Source organism: Ochotona princeps, chromosome 14 (assembly GCF_030435755.1).
Source record: "Ochotona princeps isolate mOchPri1 chromosome 14, mOchPri1.hap1, whole genome shotgun sequence".
Lineage (NCBI taxonomy): Eukaryota > Metazoa > Chordata > Mammalia > Lagomorpha > Ochotonidae > Ochotona > Ochotona princeps.
In genome coordinates this window covers 16,165,366-16,183,763 of record NC_080845.1, presented here as the reverse complement: position 1 = coordinate 16,183,763, position 18,398 = coordinate 16,165,366, and the positions used below count along the sequence as shown (strand labels likewise).

General features: G+C 52.9%; 1 protein-coding gene across 7 annotated transcripts in view; it reads right to left on the bottom strand.

The window, feature by feature from the left end:
• Nucleotides 1-18,052, bottom strand: part of WHRN (whirlin) — an 83,216-nt gene extending 65,164 nt beyond the window's left edge. For all 7 annotated transcript variants that reach the window (XM_058672324.1, XM_058672325.1, XM_004594945.2 and 4 more), the window contains exon 1: nucleotides 17,290-18,052. In XM_058672324.1, the coding sequence (XP_058528307.1) occupies nucleotides 17,290-17,907 (618 nt within the window). In that variant the 5' untranslated portion in view covers nucleotides 17,908-18,052. The remainder of the gene's footprint in view (nucleotides 1-17,289) is intronic.
• Between the last annotated feature and the right edge of the window lie 346 nt (nucleotides 18,053-18,398).

Below are 18,398 nucleotides of genomic sequence, written 5' to 3'. Positions count from 1 at the left end.
TTATTATAATCTCTCCCTGCCCCCTCACGTTCATTCATCCAACAAGAGCTCTAATAAGTTTCACCTATACCAGGTGGCCTCCAGGGTTCTGTTCCAATCAGGGGCCAAGAAGAACAGTGCATAGGGCAGGTGTGTGGTGCAGCACAATCACCGCTTAGGACGCCCGATGCTAGGTCAAGTGTCCGGTCCAAGTGCAGTCTCCATTTCCCATCAAGTGCACCCTGGGAGGCAGTGGATGATGGCTCAGGTAATTGGGTCCCTATTACCACATGGGAAACCCAGATCGAATTCCCAACTTCTATCTCTGGTCTGGCCCAGTCCCAGCTGTTGTGGGCATTTAGGGTAAGAAGCAGCAGATGGAAGAGCTCTCTCTGTGTTTCTCTGCCTTCCAAATACAATGAAAACAGAGGAGGAAGAACAGGAAGAGAAGGAAGAGGAAGAAGACAATGAAGAAAAATCACTACCCTATACTCAGAGCAGGTGGAGGTCCCCGGCCACGTGACTGCATGCAGATGTGAGCACAAGCCCAGAAGACACAGGTGGAATTTGGGAAAGGAAGCAGAAAGAGGCACAGTGAAGAGCCACAGTGCCAGTGCCAGGCTCAGATTCCCCCCACTCCAGCTCTGCCACCTACTTGCAGTGGCTTGGGACAAGATACACCACCCTCCTACGCCCCAGCTTCCCCTGGCATAAGATGGGCTCAGAGTGGGGTTCTCGGACCAGGTGGCTGTGATAAGGGCTAAATGGGTCACATGTAAAGTACGCAGTACTTGAACTCACTGGAGAGCGACAACAGGGCTGGTAGGTTCCAACCACGAACCCAGAAGCCCCAGTGGAGACGTCAGGCACGTGTCCATGGAAATCATGGCCACGTTTTAGTGGCCGACTTCCTCTTTTGCCCTTACATTTGATAAACCTGTGTATGGACATGCACAAAGCTATCGTCTGGTTCTTACAGACACTGGCACACACTAAGCGTGTCCTGCTCCAGCTGCAAGTGTACGTGGGAGTCTTTTCGCATCTGATCAAGGGTGTCAAACCCATCTCTTTCTGCATTACATCCCACTGGCTGGCAGGGACTGCACAGCTTTTTGTCTTTCAGTCCTGCATCAAAGGTCATTACCGGTCTTCGCCAGCACAAATACCTGCAATGGACGCCCTCTGATAGGGCAGCTTGAAGCACATGCATCTCACTCTCTTGAGGCAAACAGGCTGCACCTCTTCATCTCTACAAGCAGTTTTGTGGGATTGCTATCCCTTGTGGCAGTTCCCAAAACCACCTGCAGGGGGCAGCACTATGTCACCTAGGCCTTGGCCAGTAGCTGACCCGAGCTCTTCTGCCAGTGCACCCAGTTGGGAGGGGGCTCCTCGGGGGTCTTCTCCCAAGGCAGTGCTCACTCTGCTGCACGTGCAGGGATCCACTCTCCTACAAGCTTTCGTCCATAAGCTCCATCCTCCAGGTTCACCTGGATTTAGCAAAACCTTGCTCCTTAGAGTACTGCAAAATATAAAGGGTCGCTGATGTTGGAGGGCAGAAATCCTCGCCCTCAGAGGTTTCTGATGGAAGACACATTCGCTAGAAAAGTGTTCCCATTAAGTGTTCTACCCTTGCCTGGCCAGGAGTCTACAGGTGACAAGCTTAGCTCTCTTGGTCTCAGCTGTCACCTGTTCAAAGGGACTACACGGCCTCACTACCCAGAGCTGCTGTGAGGGCCACATGAGGCTGATGAGACAACAGGTGCGGGACACCTGACACAGGACAGGAAGTGCACCACAATCCGTGGCTAATGTCAGCAGCAGTGGCCAGGGTACAGGGACTTCACCACCTTTCATTCTTCCATTGCACAGATGTACAAAGAGACTGGGTGCTGAAGCATCTTGTGAAAGGCACGGAGAATAAAAGACGGTGCTTGCATATAAATCTTGAACTCTCCAAATCCATGCCCTCCTCCCCTTCTACTCACTGCCTCTCACCTGCCCTGCAAGGGGTTCAGATGGCACAGAGTCCACTTACACCTTGGCCCAAGCCAAACTCCTGAACTCTGAGCAGGTGCCAGGTATAGCCCCAGGGGCCACAAAGACCTCCCCATGCAGCCCAGTTACAGGGAGGGCAGAAATCGACCATGCGGACTCTGCCCCAGTGGTACACGGCAAGGGCATATTTTAAGCCCTAGGAACACTCTTTCCAGGGAACTCTTCCCACCTGTATCACTTTTATCTGTCAATTACATCTTACAGTGACCACTACTCCCTTCCAGTCTGCTTTCAAAGCCCCTACAGGCCACTTTAAGCATCCTTTAAAATTATATGGGGGGCAGGCATTTGGTGCAGGAGTTAAGACATCCCATATCAGAATGTGGGGCTCATGTCTGGCTCCTACTCCAATCCCAACTTCCTATTAACGCACATCCTCGGAGGCAACAGGCGATGGGGCAAGCAGTGGGCCCTTGCCACCATGGGAGACCGGGGTTGAGTTCTGGGCTTCTGGATTTGACCTGGCCAAACCCTGGCTATTGCAGACATTTGGAGAGAGATCTCTGTCTCTGTCTCTGTTCCTTCCCACCCTCTACCCCCAGTGTGTGTGTGTGTGTGTGTGTGTGTGTGTGTTCCTGCACCTCTCAAAATAAAATCAAATGAGTATTTGAAATGAGAGTGTGGCCTGCCTCTCCTCTGCGCCAGGCTCTCCTCACTACTTCTGATGGAAAATGCCAACTCCCAGCAGAGCACCTGAGGCCTGTGTAGCCAGTGGGGGAGCTCTGGCCAGCCTCAGCTGCCGCCCTTGCCACCTGAGCCCTCAGACAGTATCAGGTGCTCCAGCTCCATTCCACTTCAGGCCTTTGCACGTGCTATTTCCTGCCCCCCACAGGGACAGGTCTCAACGTTCTTACACAAGTGATCACCTTATCTGCACCCCTGGCAGGAAGCTGGGAAACTTCCGACTGGGTCATAGTATGTCAATAAGTAGAAAACAGTCCATGATTAAGTGACTCCCCAAAAGTGAGAGGCAATGAAGAACTTTATCTCACCTGAAATACCGGAGATGTCTCTAGTAGAATCAAAAGAATTTTTTTCTCTTTGCCTTGGTTTCTAGGAAGCTCAGAATTCAAGTCCAAGACGAAAATGCTGGGGCCTATGTCACGGCACAGCAGGCTCAGTCACCCCTTGACAGCTCGCATCCCATTTCAAAGTGTTGGTGTAACTTGTAGCTCTTCTGCTTCTGTCCAGCTCCCTGCTAATTTTGGATGTGGGTTCAAGAACTGGAGCCCCTGACACTCAGGAAGGAGACCTGGATGGGACTCTTGGTCCCTGGCTCTGGCCTGGCCCAGCCCCAACAGGTGCAGCCATTTGGGAAGTGAATCTCTCTCTCCTTTCTCCCAGTTCTTCCCTCCCTCTATACCTACCCCCCTCTCCACATCACTCTTCACTCTGCCTCTCAAATCATCTTTAAAAACAATGAAATACTGTTTGTATCAAAGGCAGCACGCAGCACACACACACACACACACACACACACACACACCCCCCTTCCAAAATCATCTCTGGTCATTCCATCTCTTTCACAATGTGCTCTTCTGGTTCCTACCTCAATGAGGATGTTAGAAACACATTAGCAAGTACGTAATGGGCTAGCTGGGGTTTAAAGAGTGTTAAATCATCCTACAGGTGTTCCAGTCGCCACCTGCGGATTCAGTGGGTGAGTGAACGCTCCCATCTCAGCACCTCTCTGCTTTAGGCTGCCTGCCGTTCAGCTGGAGGCTTGTACAGTCAGCTCACTCCTCCTGCTTCTCTCCTTCCACTTCCCACAAACACTGAGCGGCAGCCAAGGCCAGTCTGTGAACAAATGACATTTGTAAATGTCCCTTAACTCAAAGCCCAGAAATTGTTCTATGTTCTCTGGGAATAACGACACAGCCAGTAGCAGCGTGGCAAGATTTCACCATTTCTCATAGAACCACGGCTCTGTGGTAGTGTCCCCTAACATCTGTGCGCTTACCAGGGAGCCTCCACGTGGCCCATCTGTCCCCCATTCCAAGCGGCCCCCTTGCCGGTGTAAGCGGCTGCACCTCACTGCCATCTGTGCAAGCCCTGCCAAGGCCCTTTGCTGACACACAGCTCAATGTGAAATTCACGAAACAGAACAAACGCGTACGTCTGAAAACAGAATGTCAGGAAGCTGGAGACTGGAGGCAATGGGGATGCACAGGGACCAGCCAGGGGCCGCAGCGAAGCACCACGGTGGAGAACCAGACGTGACTGGGAGGAGAGGCCCGCGGGTGTCTCCTCCTTCCGCCTCTCCGAGCGCTGGTTAAAGGCACATTTCACGGGAGCCTCAAACAGGCCACTTCTTCTCTTGACGTGTGGCCTTCTCCACCAGCTGCGAAGGTACAGGTCACTTCCACTTTCAGTCCGGGTTCCCAGACTACATGGGAGCTGGAACAGGGACCTGACGCTGGGAAGTCCCTGCTTTGGGCTGTGACTGCTCCTCAATTCCTGGAGCCAAGGTTGTGCAAAAAGGAAAACACCAACAACCAAAGCAAGGGAACAGAACCTTGAGCTTCAGGATGACACCCCGAGAAATCTGCAGAGCACTGCTTCGTGGAACAAGTCGCCAGCAGACAGAGCAGGTTCCAGAGAGAACACGCTTCTTCAATTACCCACTGAGCCTGGCTTTTAGAGCCTTGTAATTTAAGTAAATTGCTTTACAAATGTTCTTCTAAATTCTGCCTCTTTATCTTTTTTTTTTTTTTTTTTAAAGGAAGAGCTAAAGGGATTCTAGCACTCATAAATAAAATCACTCCATATGAGCCTCGATGAGGTAGCCAGGGAGCATTTTATAGTTTCAGAACCATATGCCAATCTCACAGGTCCATCAGGAATATCAGGAATACCCTTCTCTGAGCACTCTTCGCCCAGGCTCCTTACCGCCGGAACCCTCTGAACCCTCAGAACCCTCATCACTCACTGCGCAGTCTCATTTGAAACTTAATGGGCTCCCCATTTAACTCATCCGCGGATGGAGAAATCTGAATTCAAGATGGAATACCAACCATGTCCTAAAAATTTGCTCAGCAGATACCAGAAAGAAAGTTGATAGAAGGAAGAGTAGGCCAGGCAGTGTACTCCGTTAAACCCCTCCCTGCCGACATCCTTATCACATTCTGGAGGCCCTAAGTTTGAGCCCCACCCCCCCACCTCCAACCCAGGTTTCCTGGTATTGAGCCCCCTGGGAGGCAGCAGGTGATGGCCCAAGTACTTGAGTTCATATCATCCACGTGGGAGACCCTGATGGAGTTCCTGGCTCCTGGTTTTAGCCGGGCCCCGCCCTGCTTGTGGGCACTGGGGAAGCGAATCTGCAGAGCGCAAGTCTCTTTCTCTCTTCTGGCTCTCAAGTAAGTAAGAATTAACTTAAAAAAAAAAAAAAAGACTGAAAGTTTGATGATATGAAACACAGAACTTGTAATCATATGGGCACAGAAAATCAAGGAAGTTATGTGCCAAAAAAAGAATAAAAGAAAAACACCACATAAAGGTGTTCAGTTTTACAAAAGCATGCAAATTAAAAACAATTTTTTTTGTCTATCAGATTGGAAAAAATAGGAAATAAGACATGTAGTGTTGGCATGACTGGGGGAAAATGAGGAGTTTGCGACCCTGCTAATGTTAGTAGGAGGATACAAAAAAAAGAAAGAAAGAAACAAACAAACAAACAATTCTAAGGGCAGGTGTTGAGCCTGGCAGGTAAGATACCAGTGAAGACACGCACTTCCTGCATCAGAGTAACGGATCTGACTCCTAGCTCTTGCTCCTGGCTCCAGGATCTGCACCAAGAGGCAGTGGTGCTGGTTCCTGCCATCCAAGAGGAGACTTGAGGATCAGGTGCTGGCTCCCAGGTTTGGCCCTGGTTCAGCCCAGGCCATTGCGGGCATTTGGTGACCAGCAATGAGCTTCTCTCTCTCATCTCATTCGCGTGCGCATACACTCTCTCTAAAAACAAACAAAACCAACTTCTTTTTTAATCCTTCCTAAGAGCAGTTTGGCAACAGTGCCCCTGCCAGGAAGAATGCCCAAGGAGTCATCTGAGAGCCGCCTGCAGATTAATGCACAAGGATGTCTGAGCAACAGTATACACAACATTTAATAAAGCAAACTGTCCAAGAAGAAATTAGCAACATAAATCATGTACCTCCTTGCTCTTCTATATTGTTCAGTCAATAAAAATCAAGTCCCCAAAATGCATGTCCAGCTAGGCCAACAGGCCAAGCCCACGCTTGGTGGATCCAGCGCGTCAGACAGCCACGTTCCGAAGGGCAGATTTATGGAGAAGTCCCACACCAGTGTCTCTCCTGGGAAGGCAGCAATCAAATTGTCAATACTGATTGCTTTACGAGTAGGTAGCAGATGGGAGCAGCAATTTTTGTTAGCTTCTTTTGTGTTTTTCTGGTCTTTCCATGATTTTTAAGATGAGTTTGTGGATCTGAGGTCATTTCGATAGAGATCGAAATAAAAACACTTAGAGATACACGCACAGTGTCTTTTCAGAGCCTATGTGGAACCTTCTGACCTGTTTCCGAGGAACCAAAGACAGCAGTCCTTAGCTTGTCCTGTCCAAGACAGGGCTGGCGACCTCCAGCCCCATGCAGGAGGCCCAGGAGAGATTGTGCTCTCATCCTGGGGTTATTCTGGTCCTGCTCCGAGGCAGTGTAGATGAATCTGGGACTATCCCCTTCAATGTGACGGTTTCACAGGCATTGGCTTATTTCAAAAGGGCTTGAGTGCAGATCACAGCTCCAGGGCAGGGAGCTGGCACAGACAATTCACAGGATTAAAAACCCAACCAAGGTCAGGGCATAACTAAAGCAAAGACGTCAGAGGGTTAAAGTGCCCAGCACCATCTCTATCCCTGAAATTCGAGCAAAACAAAAACAAAAACACGTGGAATTGCCCAGGAGAGGGCAGGGCAGGTTGCCCTCATCAACTGGCTCCATTTCTTCAAAGGAAAAATCAGAGGAGAAAACTTAGCATCCGCCCACCTTCCGTTCTGGCTAGCCCTGTGTTGGACTGGCCACGCTACTTCTTAGCTGAAAGTGGGCTGGAGTTGCAGCAATGAGCATGTACCTGAAAAGTCAGGAAGACCCTGGTTCTAATCCACCCCCCTCTCCAGTTCCGTTCTGTCTCACACGCCCAGGTGGGGCTGCAGATGGCACGGCAGTCTCAATGGCAGTGGGTTCACAAACACGCTCGGTGCCAGAAGCTTCTTGTGGATGCATGCTGTGTTTTCTCTGATGCCAGGAGAGGCACCATCCTGCAGGCACATGGCTCCCAACATAGTGGTGCGAGCCCAACACGGAAGCACCGAGTGTTTGCAGCCGCCGATGCAGCTGTGCCTTGCTACGTGCTCTGCAACAGTGTGTCAGTATCCTCAGCCCAGACAGGAGGCAAGCCCCCCAGGGAAGGGAGGCAGCCTCTCTCCAGCCTACTGTTATTTGGCATCATGATTTTTGCTGAGGAGGAATCTGAGAATTAGAGAAGTATAGGATCTTGTTTAGGGCTCTGCAGTTTCAGAGTTGGGATTCGAACCCAGAATCATGGCTCCAGAGCCCACCCCAAGCCCTAAGAAGCCACTGTGGTCATCATCTCTTTCTACTGGGGTGAAAAAGATACAGTTTTTCAGGTCAGCAAGACTGGGAATCACACACAACTTTGTTGTGCTATGTTTCTTCTTTTCAGAAATAAGTTTTAGCTGTTTGAAAGGCTTAGTACCAGTGAGAGAGAGAGAGAGGATCTGCTGGTTCACTCCCCAGTGGCCATAACCAGTGGCCACAATAGCTGGCGCTGGGTCAGGCTGAAGCCAGGCGCCTGGACGTCCAACCAGGGCTCCACGCAGAAGGCGGGGCCTGAGCACTTGGGCCTTCGTCTGCTGCCTCACTAAGGCACACTAGCAGGGAGCCGGATGGGAAGTGGAGCACCCAGGACTCCAGCCAGCACTCACAGTGGATGTCAGTGCCACAGCTGTCGGCTGAGCCCACAGTGCTGTCCTCACCACTTTCCACCTGTGTGACAACAAGGAAGTGATAACTGCCTGCAAGCATTGTTGTGAGGTTCAAATGAGTTTCCACACACAGCATCCACGCCTGGCTCACTCACTGTTAGCTCCCATTCAACACAAAGGTTATTATCATACAATCAGCCTGGGAAGAAGGAAAACAGGGGGGCCGGGCATGGAAGCTAAGTGGTTAAAATCCTCACCTTGGCACGCACCAGGATCCCATATGGGCGTTGGTTCTAATCCTGGCAGCCCTGCTTCCCATCCAGCTCCCTGCCTGTGGCCTGGGAAAGCAGTCGAGGACGGCCCAAAGCCTTGGGACCCTGCACCCGCATGGGAGACCCGGAAGAGCTCCTGGCTCCTGGCTTTGGATTGGCTCAGCTCCAGCCGTAGCAGCCACTTGGGGAGTGAACTGTCAGTTGGAAGATCTTCCTCTCTGTCTCTCCTCCTCTCTGTATATGTGCCTTTCCAATAAAAATAAATAAATCTTTTTTTAAAAAAGAAAGAAAACAGTGGGAAATATATCATCTATGCTAGGATAGAAACACAGAAGGCAGTGACAGTGAGGAGGGGTAACAGAGTGTGTGACCTGGTCAACAGGACAGGTTGGATTGAGGCCAGGCCTAACAGGTGGAGAGAACCAAGGCCTTAACTCTTGGAGAGGGGCACCTGCTGATTTGTGCTCCTGGGGTGAGCAGGACGGCTAGAGAGGAGGGCTGTCTGCAGGTAAAGAGGATCAGGTCACAAGAAGCCTGAAGACCAAGTTGGAGGGCTTGGCCACTGCCCTGCAGGCTCCCATGCCAGGAGCAGGGATCTAGGCGGGGTCTGGCTTGACCAGACACGAACAGAGAAATCCCCTAGCTCCAGGATGGATGATGGGCTGGTGGGCAGGAGAGCAAGACAGGTGGCAGACAGATGGCGGAGGAAGCAGCTGCAACGTGGGCAGGGAGAATGTGTGGACCGAGATGTCTGGGCAGAGGTCAGACCGCTTCTCTGGGACCTGCGCAGTCCTCAACAAGACACTGGGGAGCAGCAAGTCGGCCAAGGTCACTGATTTGGGAAATGGCCAGGGTTTAAGGGGCAGAGGAGAAGGGATCATCTCAGGCCTGGAGACGAGCCCGGACTTGTGGAGCAAGTCAAGCTTATTCTGAATGCCTGGGAAGAGCTAAAAATAGAAGTAACTGCTAAACATACACAAACAGGCAAAGATCCTACTCAGGGACACGAAGGCTGCAAAGTGGGGGTACACACTGGCATCTGGGGAAGAAAGGAAGAACTCGGAATGGTGAGAGGGCTCAGCAGAGCAGGAGAAACCTGGCAAAGACCTAGGGGTACCAGCCAAAGGCAGGCCGGGTGGGGAACAGGGAGAAGGCGGAGGGAAACCCCTCTAGCCCACCCTCGGTGGAGGCTTGCCCACCTCCATGGCAGGTCCAACTCTGCAAGGTGGACCACTCTTCTCTCCTCCTCTGATGTGGCCCAGGACATTATTTCAGATGCAGCTCTAATAAATTATAGGTTTGGGTTCCTTTCCAAGTGCAAAAGCCCATGTTCTTAAATCACCACGTTCCCCTGCATTACTTGTTTTAATGGGGCTCTGGAAATTGCCACCTCCTCTCCCGCCTCGTGAGGGCCACTGGGGAGCCCATCAGGGAAGGATGGTGCATGACACAAAATGAGGGAGCAGCCGAAATTCAGGGGATGAGGCTACCATGTACCGAGGCTCTGCGCCTGCGCCTCTGGCTCTGCTAACACCCCACATTTTTTTAAGACGTCACAGAAAATCAGAAGGGAGGTACGGACACACGATTCCAGGGCTCGAGGACCACTGTCAGTGCCCAAACCAAGAGACGGAGTCCCATCCTTAAAGCAACCCAGTGAATGTGGGGATATTGACCGCATGGAGGAAATGACTCGGCGATTCACACAGTGACCATGGACCACACGCACACGGCCCCTGCAGCCTGGTATTTTGTTCCAATGGAGCTAAAAGAATAATGATTATAATTTTTAAAAGCAGGCACAACATAAGACTCGTGAATGTAGTCAATCACACTGCATGGCAGTGCTTACAGCGAGACCTCTGTGGCCACGTTGTCCAAACTTCTGATCTGACCTCTTTGTGAGGACTGTGATCCAGCTTCAGCAGAGAAAGAAAGAGAGTGTGTGTGTTTAAGCAGTATCTGAGTCACTGAGAAGCCAAAGGACCTGCCGCCCCAGAACAATGCCAGATGAACCCAAATCCATCTCAAAGCTCCTGAATCCAGGGCTGTCTTCCTTGGACTGCCCAGTGCATCCAATGAGTTTGCCCACTTGGGGTCTGACTCCCTGGCAGCTAAGGACAGGATAGGTCAAGGCTTTATGTGGGTTCAGATTGGGGTGCTGAGGAGGATCCCCGATGGAAGGCAGGGTTTCCCAAGACTTGCCTGTGAGGCTGGTTCATTCTCGAGCAAGTTGCCACCGGGGAATCAGCAAGTATAAGTCCCTAACACCTGTGGATATGGAAGCAGCCTTTTTGATGTCACTGATGGTTCTTCTGATGTCACCTGCAGCCTTTGAAGCCTGGGAAGAAGACATTGCCATGCTTGTTCGCGCAGGGCAGAGGCTCTGGTTTTGCATTCAGCAATGGGGGGATACTATGAACCTCAGTCGAAAAGGAACAATAAACTCTGACAGCAGCTACCGGCAGAAGCAAAGCCACCACCAATTCAGTTCAGGAACACGAATCCTCAAAGGAAGGAGGCAAAGGGGATGGGACAGCAGGTGCACTGAGGGAACTGCAGCCAGGCCCAGGGCTGGGAGGCTGGCAGAGACGGGTGCTGCTTCAGAGAGGATGGCAGAGGCAGGAAGATGTCAAAACAGGAAGAAAACAAAGCCACAGGCGCATTCTGGCTGCTGGAGGGCAGCAGCTTCCCCCTACACACGTATAACAGCTGGGAACGTGGCCTGCAGCAGAAACGTGAGTGAATCCTGTTACCTGAAGTGAGTGAGTGTGTGTGTGCATCTTATAGAATACCAAAAGATGTCCCTAGTCCCAAATTGGCTCACCGATTGCTTTGAAATTAAAAAAAAAAAAAATTCTACTTTGGAACCACTGACACAGTTGGCCTCTCAAAGAAGCCACCTCTGGGGATAGAGTTTTTGAATTCACAGCAAAGGACAAAAGGGAGCAGCCAAGGGGATCCTGCAGGACAAGGTGGGCTGCAGAGCGTGCCACCCACAGGCACACACGTGGTCTGCACCCATCCAGGCATGGACCATGTATCTGAAAGGCTTTTCACTAACACAGTCCCAGAGGAGTTCACCTGTCTTCACTCTTAGCAAATCCCTGGAAGGGAACAGCAGGGAGGTGGCTGTGCCCACTTCACAGCTATGAAGACTGAGGTTCCGAGATATCACCTACACTGCTCGCAGCCACACAGCCAACTCCACGACAGAGCACGTGCCTGAGCCTGTGGTCTTCCTCAATTTGTCCATCCCACATCTACTGTGGTAAACTTGATTCGATCTCACGTTAGGATCTGGGATGCCCGAACTCACCAGTGGTGAGTGAAGAACAAGATCACTGCACTCCCTCGGCAAGCATTCACTTCCTGATGAAAGCACGGACTGTGTGCCCAGAGCTTTGAACCGGGGGGGGGGGGGGGGTGGGTGGGCAGAGTCCACACAGGATGTCCTTCTGGTCTCAGCAGGTGCACTGAGGGAACTGCAGCCAGGTCCAGGACTGGGAGGCTGGCAGAGATGGGTGCTGCTTCGCAAAGGATGGCAGAGGCAGGAAGATGTCACTGCAGTTAAAATGCTTGGTGACCTTGGCTGTGGACTGGTTCATGTCCCTCCTCCCCTTCATGATACCGTGAGGACAGAGGCCATTTCCTACTCATCTCTAACTTTCAAGTGCCAGCCGCAGGCACGTGGTACAGTAAGTATAGAGTAAATGGCTCTGCCTGATGATGAGGTGATCTCAGAATCCCCTCTTAGGAACAGAAAGTTTCTGGGTAGTTGGTACAGGGTTCCGACATCAGCACAAAATGTGATACCCGCCTGTCTCCTAGTAAGGCCGGCTCTGGGCAGCCAGGTCACTTGGTTCCTAAACCTGCTGGTGCCCTTGGACTCTTGAATGTCATTTCTTTCAGCATGAGCCTCTCCTGGATTCCTCGCCTTCTCGGGGGAAGCTTACAAATCACACAGTGGGGCATTCACTCCCATCTCTGCTTCCCAGCGGCCCTCCAGTATAGTAACATTAAAGCACGGTGCTGCATACACTAGGGACTGTGGGGACAGCAATGTGTCGGTGCAGGTTCATCAACGCAACACTTGTACCTTCTGGAGGAGTCAGTAACAGGAAAAGAGCAGGAGTGGGGGCAGCAGACACAAGAGTACTCTGCCCCTTGCTGTGAAGCTAAAACTGCTCTAAAAAAAAAAAATCTGTTTTAAAAAAAAGCGTGCTCCAGTGCAGGGTGCCACTTTCAGCAGCTGACACAGGTCTGCCTGGGAAAGGAATGGGGAGAGAGTTTGATTTCTGCCTCCCATGTACCCGGCTGCTGCAAAAGTCAAAGGGAGATGCTAGCAGCACACAAGTCTTCAGAAAGCCCACCACCCCAGGGGCACCATGAGAAAGAGAGCTCCGAATTCCTATCAGTTGCTGGTGCAGGGTTTCAAAACAAAGACTCTGCTTTGAAAGGTTTGGATTTTTGCCTTCAGCTACCGGCACCATTTAATGTCATTCTTCTAATCAGATTCTCTGGTCTTGGCGGGGGACTAAGCTGTGCTTCCCAAGCAGTGGGGCAGAGGGAGGCTGAGTGAAGGAGGCTGAGTGGTGAGGTCACAAAAGAGCCTTGCCAGGCAGCCAGCTGGGGCCTAATCCCCACCCAGCACCTGCCAAACCCTCTGCTGGGCGTTAGGGGGATCAGGACTGGGAGGAGGTGTTCACGTGTGGTGAGCAGGCAGGCACGCAGGCAAGGGGCTGCCTGGCCTTGGCAGGTGCACACAGGCTGCGTGCCGTGTGGCTGACGGCAGGCGAGGTGAGGAGCCCCCACCACTCCACCAACACACATACAGAGTCCCCCTGGTCAGAGCCTAGGGCCCATCCCTCTATTCATGGCCTCATCTAAATGACGAATCTATGGCAAATGATACCCTCCCCCTGTCGGCTTGTCAGCAGGGAAGAATGACGGGAAAATAAGATGCTGGCACTGAGGTGATTCTCTCTCTTTCGTGCCCAGCTGCAAGTCAGGAGGCAAGACTCATCTAGTATTCGGTTCTGAAAAATAAATCAAGGCACTGCCTCGCACCCTACAAAATGCTTCCTTGAACGGCAAATAACCAGCTGAACGAGGACTTTGTCCTAGGCAGGCATCATAATGTGCTAAAACCTGGAGGGATTAGCTTGAGCCAAATAAAGATACGGAGCTTCTGCAGGTACTGGGTATCGCTCCCCGTACATGCCGTCACCCCAAACTGAACTCCATTCTGGGTCTATTAATCACAGGCTTTGTACGTGTCACTGCTGGCAGGGCTCACAGGCCTCAAGGATAAAAGTGAGGCCAGAAGAAAAGTGTGATTCCCCAGTGGGAATACAGGAAGGAGACTAGTGGGAGAAGTCACATTTCAGCTCCAACGCTAGAAGTGCAATGGTGTGTTAACAGGGTCGGCAACCCATGTGTAATGGGACAACGACAATGGTGCCAGACCAAACACCATGACTCAGATGACTGTGGACAGCTTCTTCCTGGGCGACTATACAAGGATGTGATAACTCAATCACCTGTTAGGGAACATTTAAAAAATCTGGGATGCTCCTTGGCTTTGCCCATGGGGATGCTGAGGCTGTCGTGAAACATGCCATTTCTAAGGAGACAAAATGTGCGCATGCAATAAAGCAGCGCTCAGATGCCCATGTTCTGTTCCCCACATCACCAGGGGACTCAGAACACAAGTGGGGACGTGAATTTGATTCTGAGCACTCCCAAGGCGGTGCTGGTGGTGGCAGAACCCTCCCGTGGCTTTCTCATTTGGCAGCAGCAGTGGAGTTATGGGGTTGAGAGACAGAAATCAAGCTCTCTGGGTACAGGGTACAGCCTATCAATTTCCTGACTTGGGAGGATGCTCAAGAGGGTGTCAAGGTCCCAGTCACCATGTCCTCTGTCAACCTGCTTCACTCTGCCTTAAGTGAAGGCAGTTCCAGAAGAACGAGAAAACATCAGGGGAGACATTCCACACGCCTTCTGTGTAGCACGTACCGAGCACCCCACAGACTGAGCTGGAAGGGCGCTGGACAAGCCTCTGGACCATTTACACGGAACCAACAGGATGAGCGCCATGCTCAAGGTCACATAGCAAGTGTGTGTAGCACAGCCTAAGGCATCACCCCCTGCACCCCGCTGCAAGTGGTGACACTTTGACCAAGCGTCTCTGGCTGAAAACCTCTGGGAGGTCTACTTTTTACTGTTATTACTTTGGTTCCTGTTCATTCAAGATAGATTATTCCCCACCCCCCCAAAAAAAAAACAAGCATTGCAACACAATTATAAATGGTGAGAGGCTCCTACTATGCGGACCTGTCACAGCTGGTCACACAGGCTTCCCGAGAGGGATGGCAGTACCACCTGCACAAAGGATAAAACCTTCAGGGAGGCACTGCGGGGAGCAATGGAAACTTGAAGGGCCAGAAGGAGACGTGAAAAAAAACTTCGTCAGCTCAATCCTCTCTCTAAAAAGCTGCAACTCTCTCTGATCCGCACCCCACAATTTATTTCAATTTTCCTTTCATTATATATACAAAAGCACACGCTCAATTCATCTCTCCTTCTGGAAGGTTCAGAGGATCTCCCCTCCGACCCCATCCTACCCTACCTGTTCTTCCACTGCAGAAGAAAAATAAAGATGCTTGGATTGAAAAGACATCTCCAAGGAAATGCAAGGTCATAACCTGAAAGGGGGGGCAAATCAGGAAAGCTGGGGCCCTTGGAGTAAAGTCCGAAGCTGGCTCACCATGCCATTCCAACAAGGCAGCACTGTGGAAAACCCCACTGAGGAGCAGTCCCTGCCAGAGAAGCTGGTCTCTCAGCAGACACCCTCCCCTTTGTCAGGGATATGTCCATGGCTTCCTGCAGGTGTTCCTGTAAGCCATCCTTGAATCTCTCTGCCCATCAGGCAACTCTGCCAAGGCCATGGCTTGTTCTGCCTCCTGAGGTTTAAATTCACCTGCTGCAGTCTAGCCCATGCCTTTCTTTCCCTGGAGTTAAGGTGACACAAAGCAGCACTCACTCTGCCTGTTGCTTCCTCTGAAAGGCCCAAAGGAGCCCACCCTAGGTGGACTGGGTGTCTGCCACTGGCCCCCAGGGGAGGGTCACCAGCAGAAGGAAGCACAGTGTCAGGGAGAAAGAAGACAGGTGGCTCCCAGGCTCCCACACTTCAAGGACAGCTCTTCTCCTCTCAGCCTCTCCACCAAAAATCCTTTCCCCAGCTTCAAAAGCGATACCCCAGAGAGTTCAGGTTTTATTCTGAAAACAGTTGGAGTCACTGCACGAGCAAAGGCCTGGCACTGCAGTCACTTCCAGCTTGGCAGCCCCGGCGTGTTGTCTGGGAAAGATGGGCCAGACACTCCAGAGTGCAAGCAACCAAGTGAAGGCAGAAGGGGAGTCTTGGGAATCAAGTGAAGCTCACCACCAGGCAGCCCGCCATCAGTGCACCACCAGGCTGCCTGCACAGGGAATGGAGAGGGGTTCCCAAATGGCTGCGTTAGCTGACAGCTCTTCCAGCGCCTCTCACCTTGTGATGAGAATTAAGTTGCCCAAGCCTTTTAAAATCGCCACTAGAGCTGAATCCCCACTTATAAATGACCATTTGGATCAAAAATCTTTAAGGCATAAATTTATCATCTGGGAACTGCAGACCTTTTAAGGCCAAGGCTAATGGACTCTTTTATAAATATCTGGAATGCTAGATAAAAGGAAAAGATTGATGGGGCTGGGAGGAGGTGGCAGCATGGGATCCCACAGAGAGCTTTGCCCGCTGTGCGCCGGGAACAGTATCCATCAGCTGGCCTTTTTCCAGGAGCTGCAATGAAGTGTTCAAAAACCTCAGGACTCAACACCGCACCCTGGCCCAGCCCCACAAAGGGCTGGACAAGTCTAAAAAGTGAAGTCAGGTAGTATTAGGTGTACCAGTAGGGAGCTGGCTCGACTCACCTGGCCACAGGACAACAGAGAGCACACAGGAAGTGGCCCCGAAGCTCTGCAGCCCAGCAGCCCGCAGGCCTTTGGCTGGAGTTCAACATACCTGTGCTGGAGAAGACAGAGCAGTGTGGAGGGGGCAGGCGGAGAGGGGATGGGGGGCACCTTCCTCTGCCTCAAAGCATGTGTTGCTCCTTTCCCCTGCAAACTTCTCACTTCTTGTACACAAATGGGTTGGGGTGCTCAATCCTGCAAGGGATCCCCAAATCCATCCCAAACACCATCCACTCTATACCCCACCTAGTTGTCCAGAGGGCTGGGTTGTGACACCAGTGCGCGGGCACGCGTGCTCTCTCACCCACACACACACACACACACACACACACACTCCTTTAAACAGCACGACTGAGTCCCTGCAATCTCACTATCAAGAGGTTATTTTTCTCAATTAATAGACACAAGCACACAAACACCCTCACGGGACTGGAGGGCTTATTTCTAACTTGCAGGCAGGGGCATCGTCATTTCAAGCACGGTTAGGGCTCACACAGTTGCTGTAACGGTCCGGGTTCCCCTAGCGCAGAACCAGAGCTTCTAAGCAGCCACGTGAAAAACGTGCTCTGAGACAGATACCCGCAGGCTCCGGTCCCTCACAGCAGGGCCAAGCCAGAACCCGGGGTCACCCGTAAAAGAGCTAACAAAACTTTCTCTAGGAGCCAAACCTACAGGAGGATGAGAATAACAATGGGCAAGCAGGTGAGGCCACCTGCTGATTGACTGCACACCAGGCAGAGACCAGCTGTCAATGCTCACTGAAATCCAGGGTGGAGCAGCAGCCCATAATTCTGCTCCACAAAAGCAAAGGCGTGTGTTCCCGTTTGGCTCGCTAGTGCGCGCATTTCCCTGGCGCAGGGCAGCTGCCTGCTCCGTAAACTAGGATGCTCCTGCACACAAGAAAAAATGGAACCCAGAAAGGTCAACTGGTTTATCTGAAGACACACAGCAGGAAGCTACGAGCCCCCACCGCTCCGCTCACACTCCGCCCTGCACTCCTTTGCTAAACCGCAGCCTCACCTTAACTGCCTCCGCGTGGGTTACTCGGGCAAGGGATTTGTCGTTGACGCGCAAAATCTGGTCTCCAACCCGCAGCCCTTCTTTCTCAGCGAGGGAGCCCGGCTCCACCAGAGACACATAGATGCCCACGCCGTGTTCCGAGCCGCCGCGGATGCTGAAACCCAAGCCCTCGTGCGCCTTGGCGCGCCGCAGGTTCACCAGGCGCACCTCCCCAGGCCCTGCGCCGTCGGGGCCGGCCCAGGCGGGCTGCCTGTAGGGGGTGGTGGCGGGCAGGTAGAGGCCCTCGGCCGTGTACTGGTCGAATAGCAGCTGGTCGGAGCGCGGGATGACCAGGCGCAGCATGGGCAGCAGGCGCCGCTTGACCGGGCTGTCCAGCAGCACGCGCAGGGTGCGCACCAGGTCGAAGACGTTGCGGCGCGCGTGGTAGGCGTTCAGGCAGTGTGTGAACTGCTCCCGCTCCGCCTCGCTCAGCAGCGCCGTCAGCGCCTGGTGCAGCTGGCGCACGTTGGCAGACAGTAGCCGCAGCCCCGCGCCCCCGCCGCCGCCCGCCCCGGCCGCCGAGCCCAGCGAGCCGGTGGAAGACGAGCTCACCGACAGGCCGTCCAGCGGCGCGTTCATCTCCCTGCCGGGCCCGGCCGGACTCGGGGCGCGCGCCGGGGTGCACTGCACTAGCCGGCTCCGGCGCGACAGCTAGATGCCGGCGACGCGGAGATCACGGCTGGAGCCTGGGGTTGAGCAGACGCGGAGAGGGCGGCTGGACGCTGGGGCTGCTGGGGGCTGCATGTACAGGGACAGCTGCTGGATCTTGGGGTTCGCGGGCAGCGCTGCTAGATTCTTGAGGGGGGCGATACCGAAATCCGGGGGTGGGGGGATGCAGAGACGGCTGCCGGGATCCAGAGGACGAAGAGACGGCGCTGGGCTCCCGGGGGACAGAGTTGGTGGTGCAGCCCGTAGGTCGCGCAGACTGCGGCTGGAGTCCTGGGATGGGGGGGGCGCGGAGGGGGACGCAGCTACATCCTTGGGGGGCAAGGAGACCACCGGCGGCAGGAGGGCGGGCGCAGCAAAGCTGACCGCCCCGTCACACCACACCCGGGGCTCCCCCAGCCGGG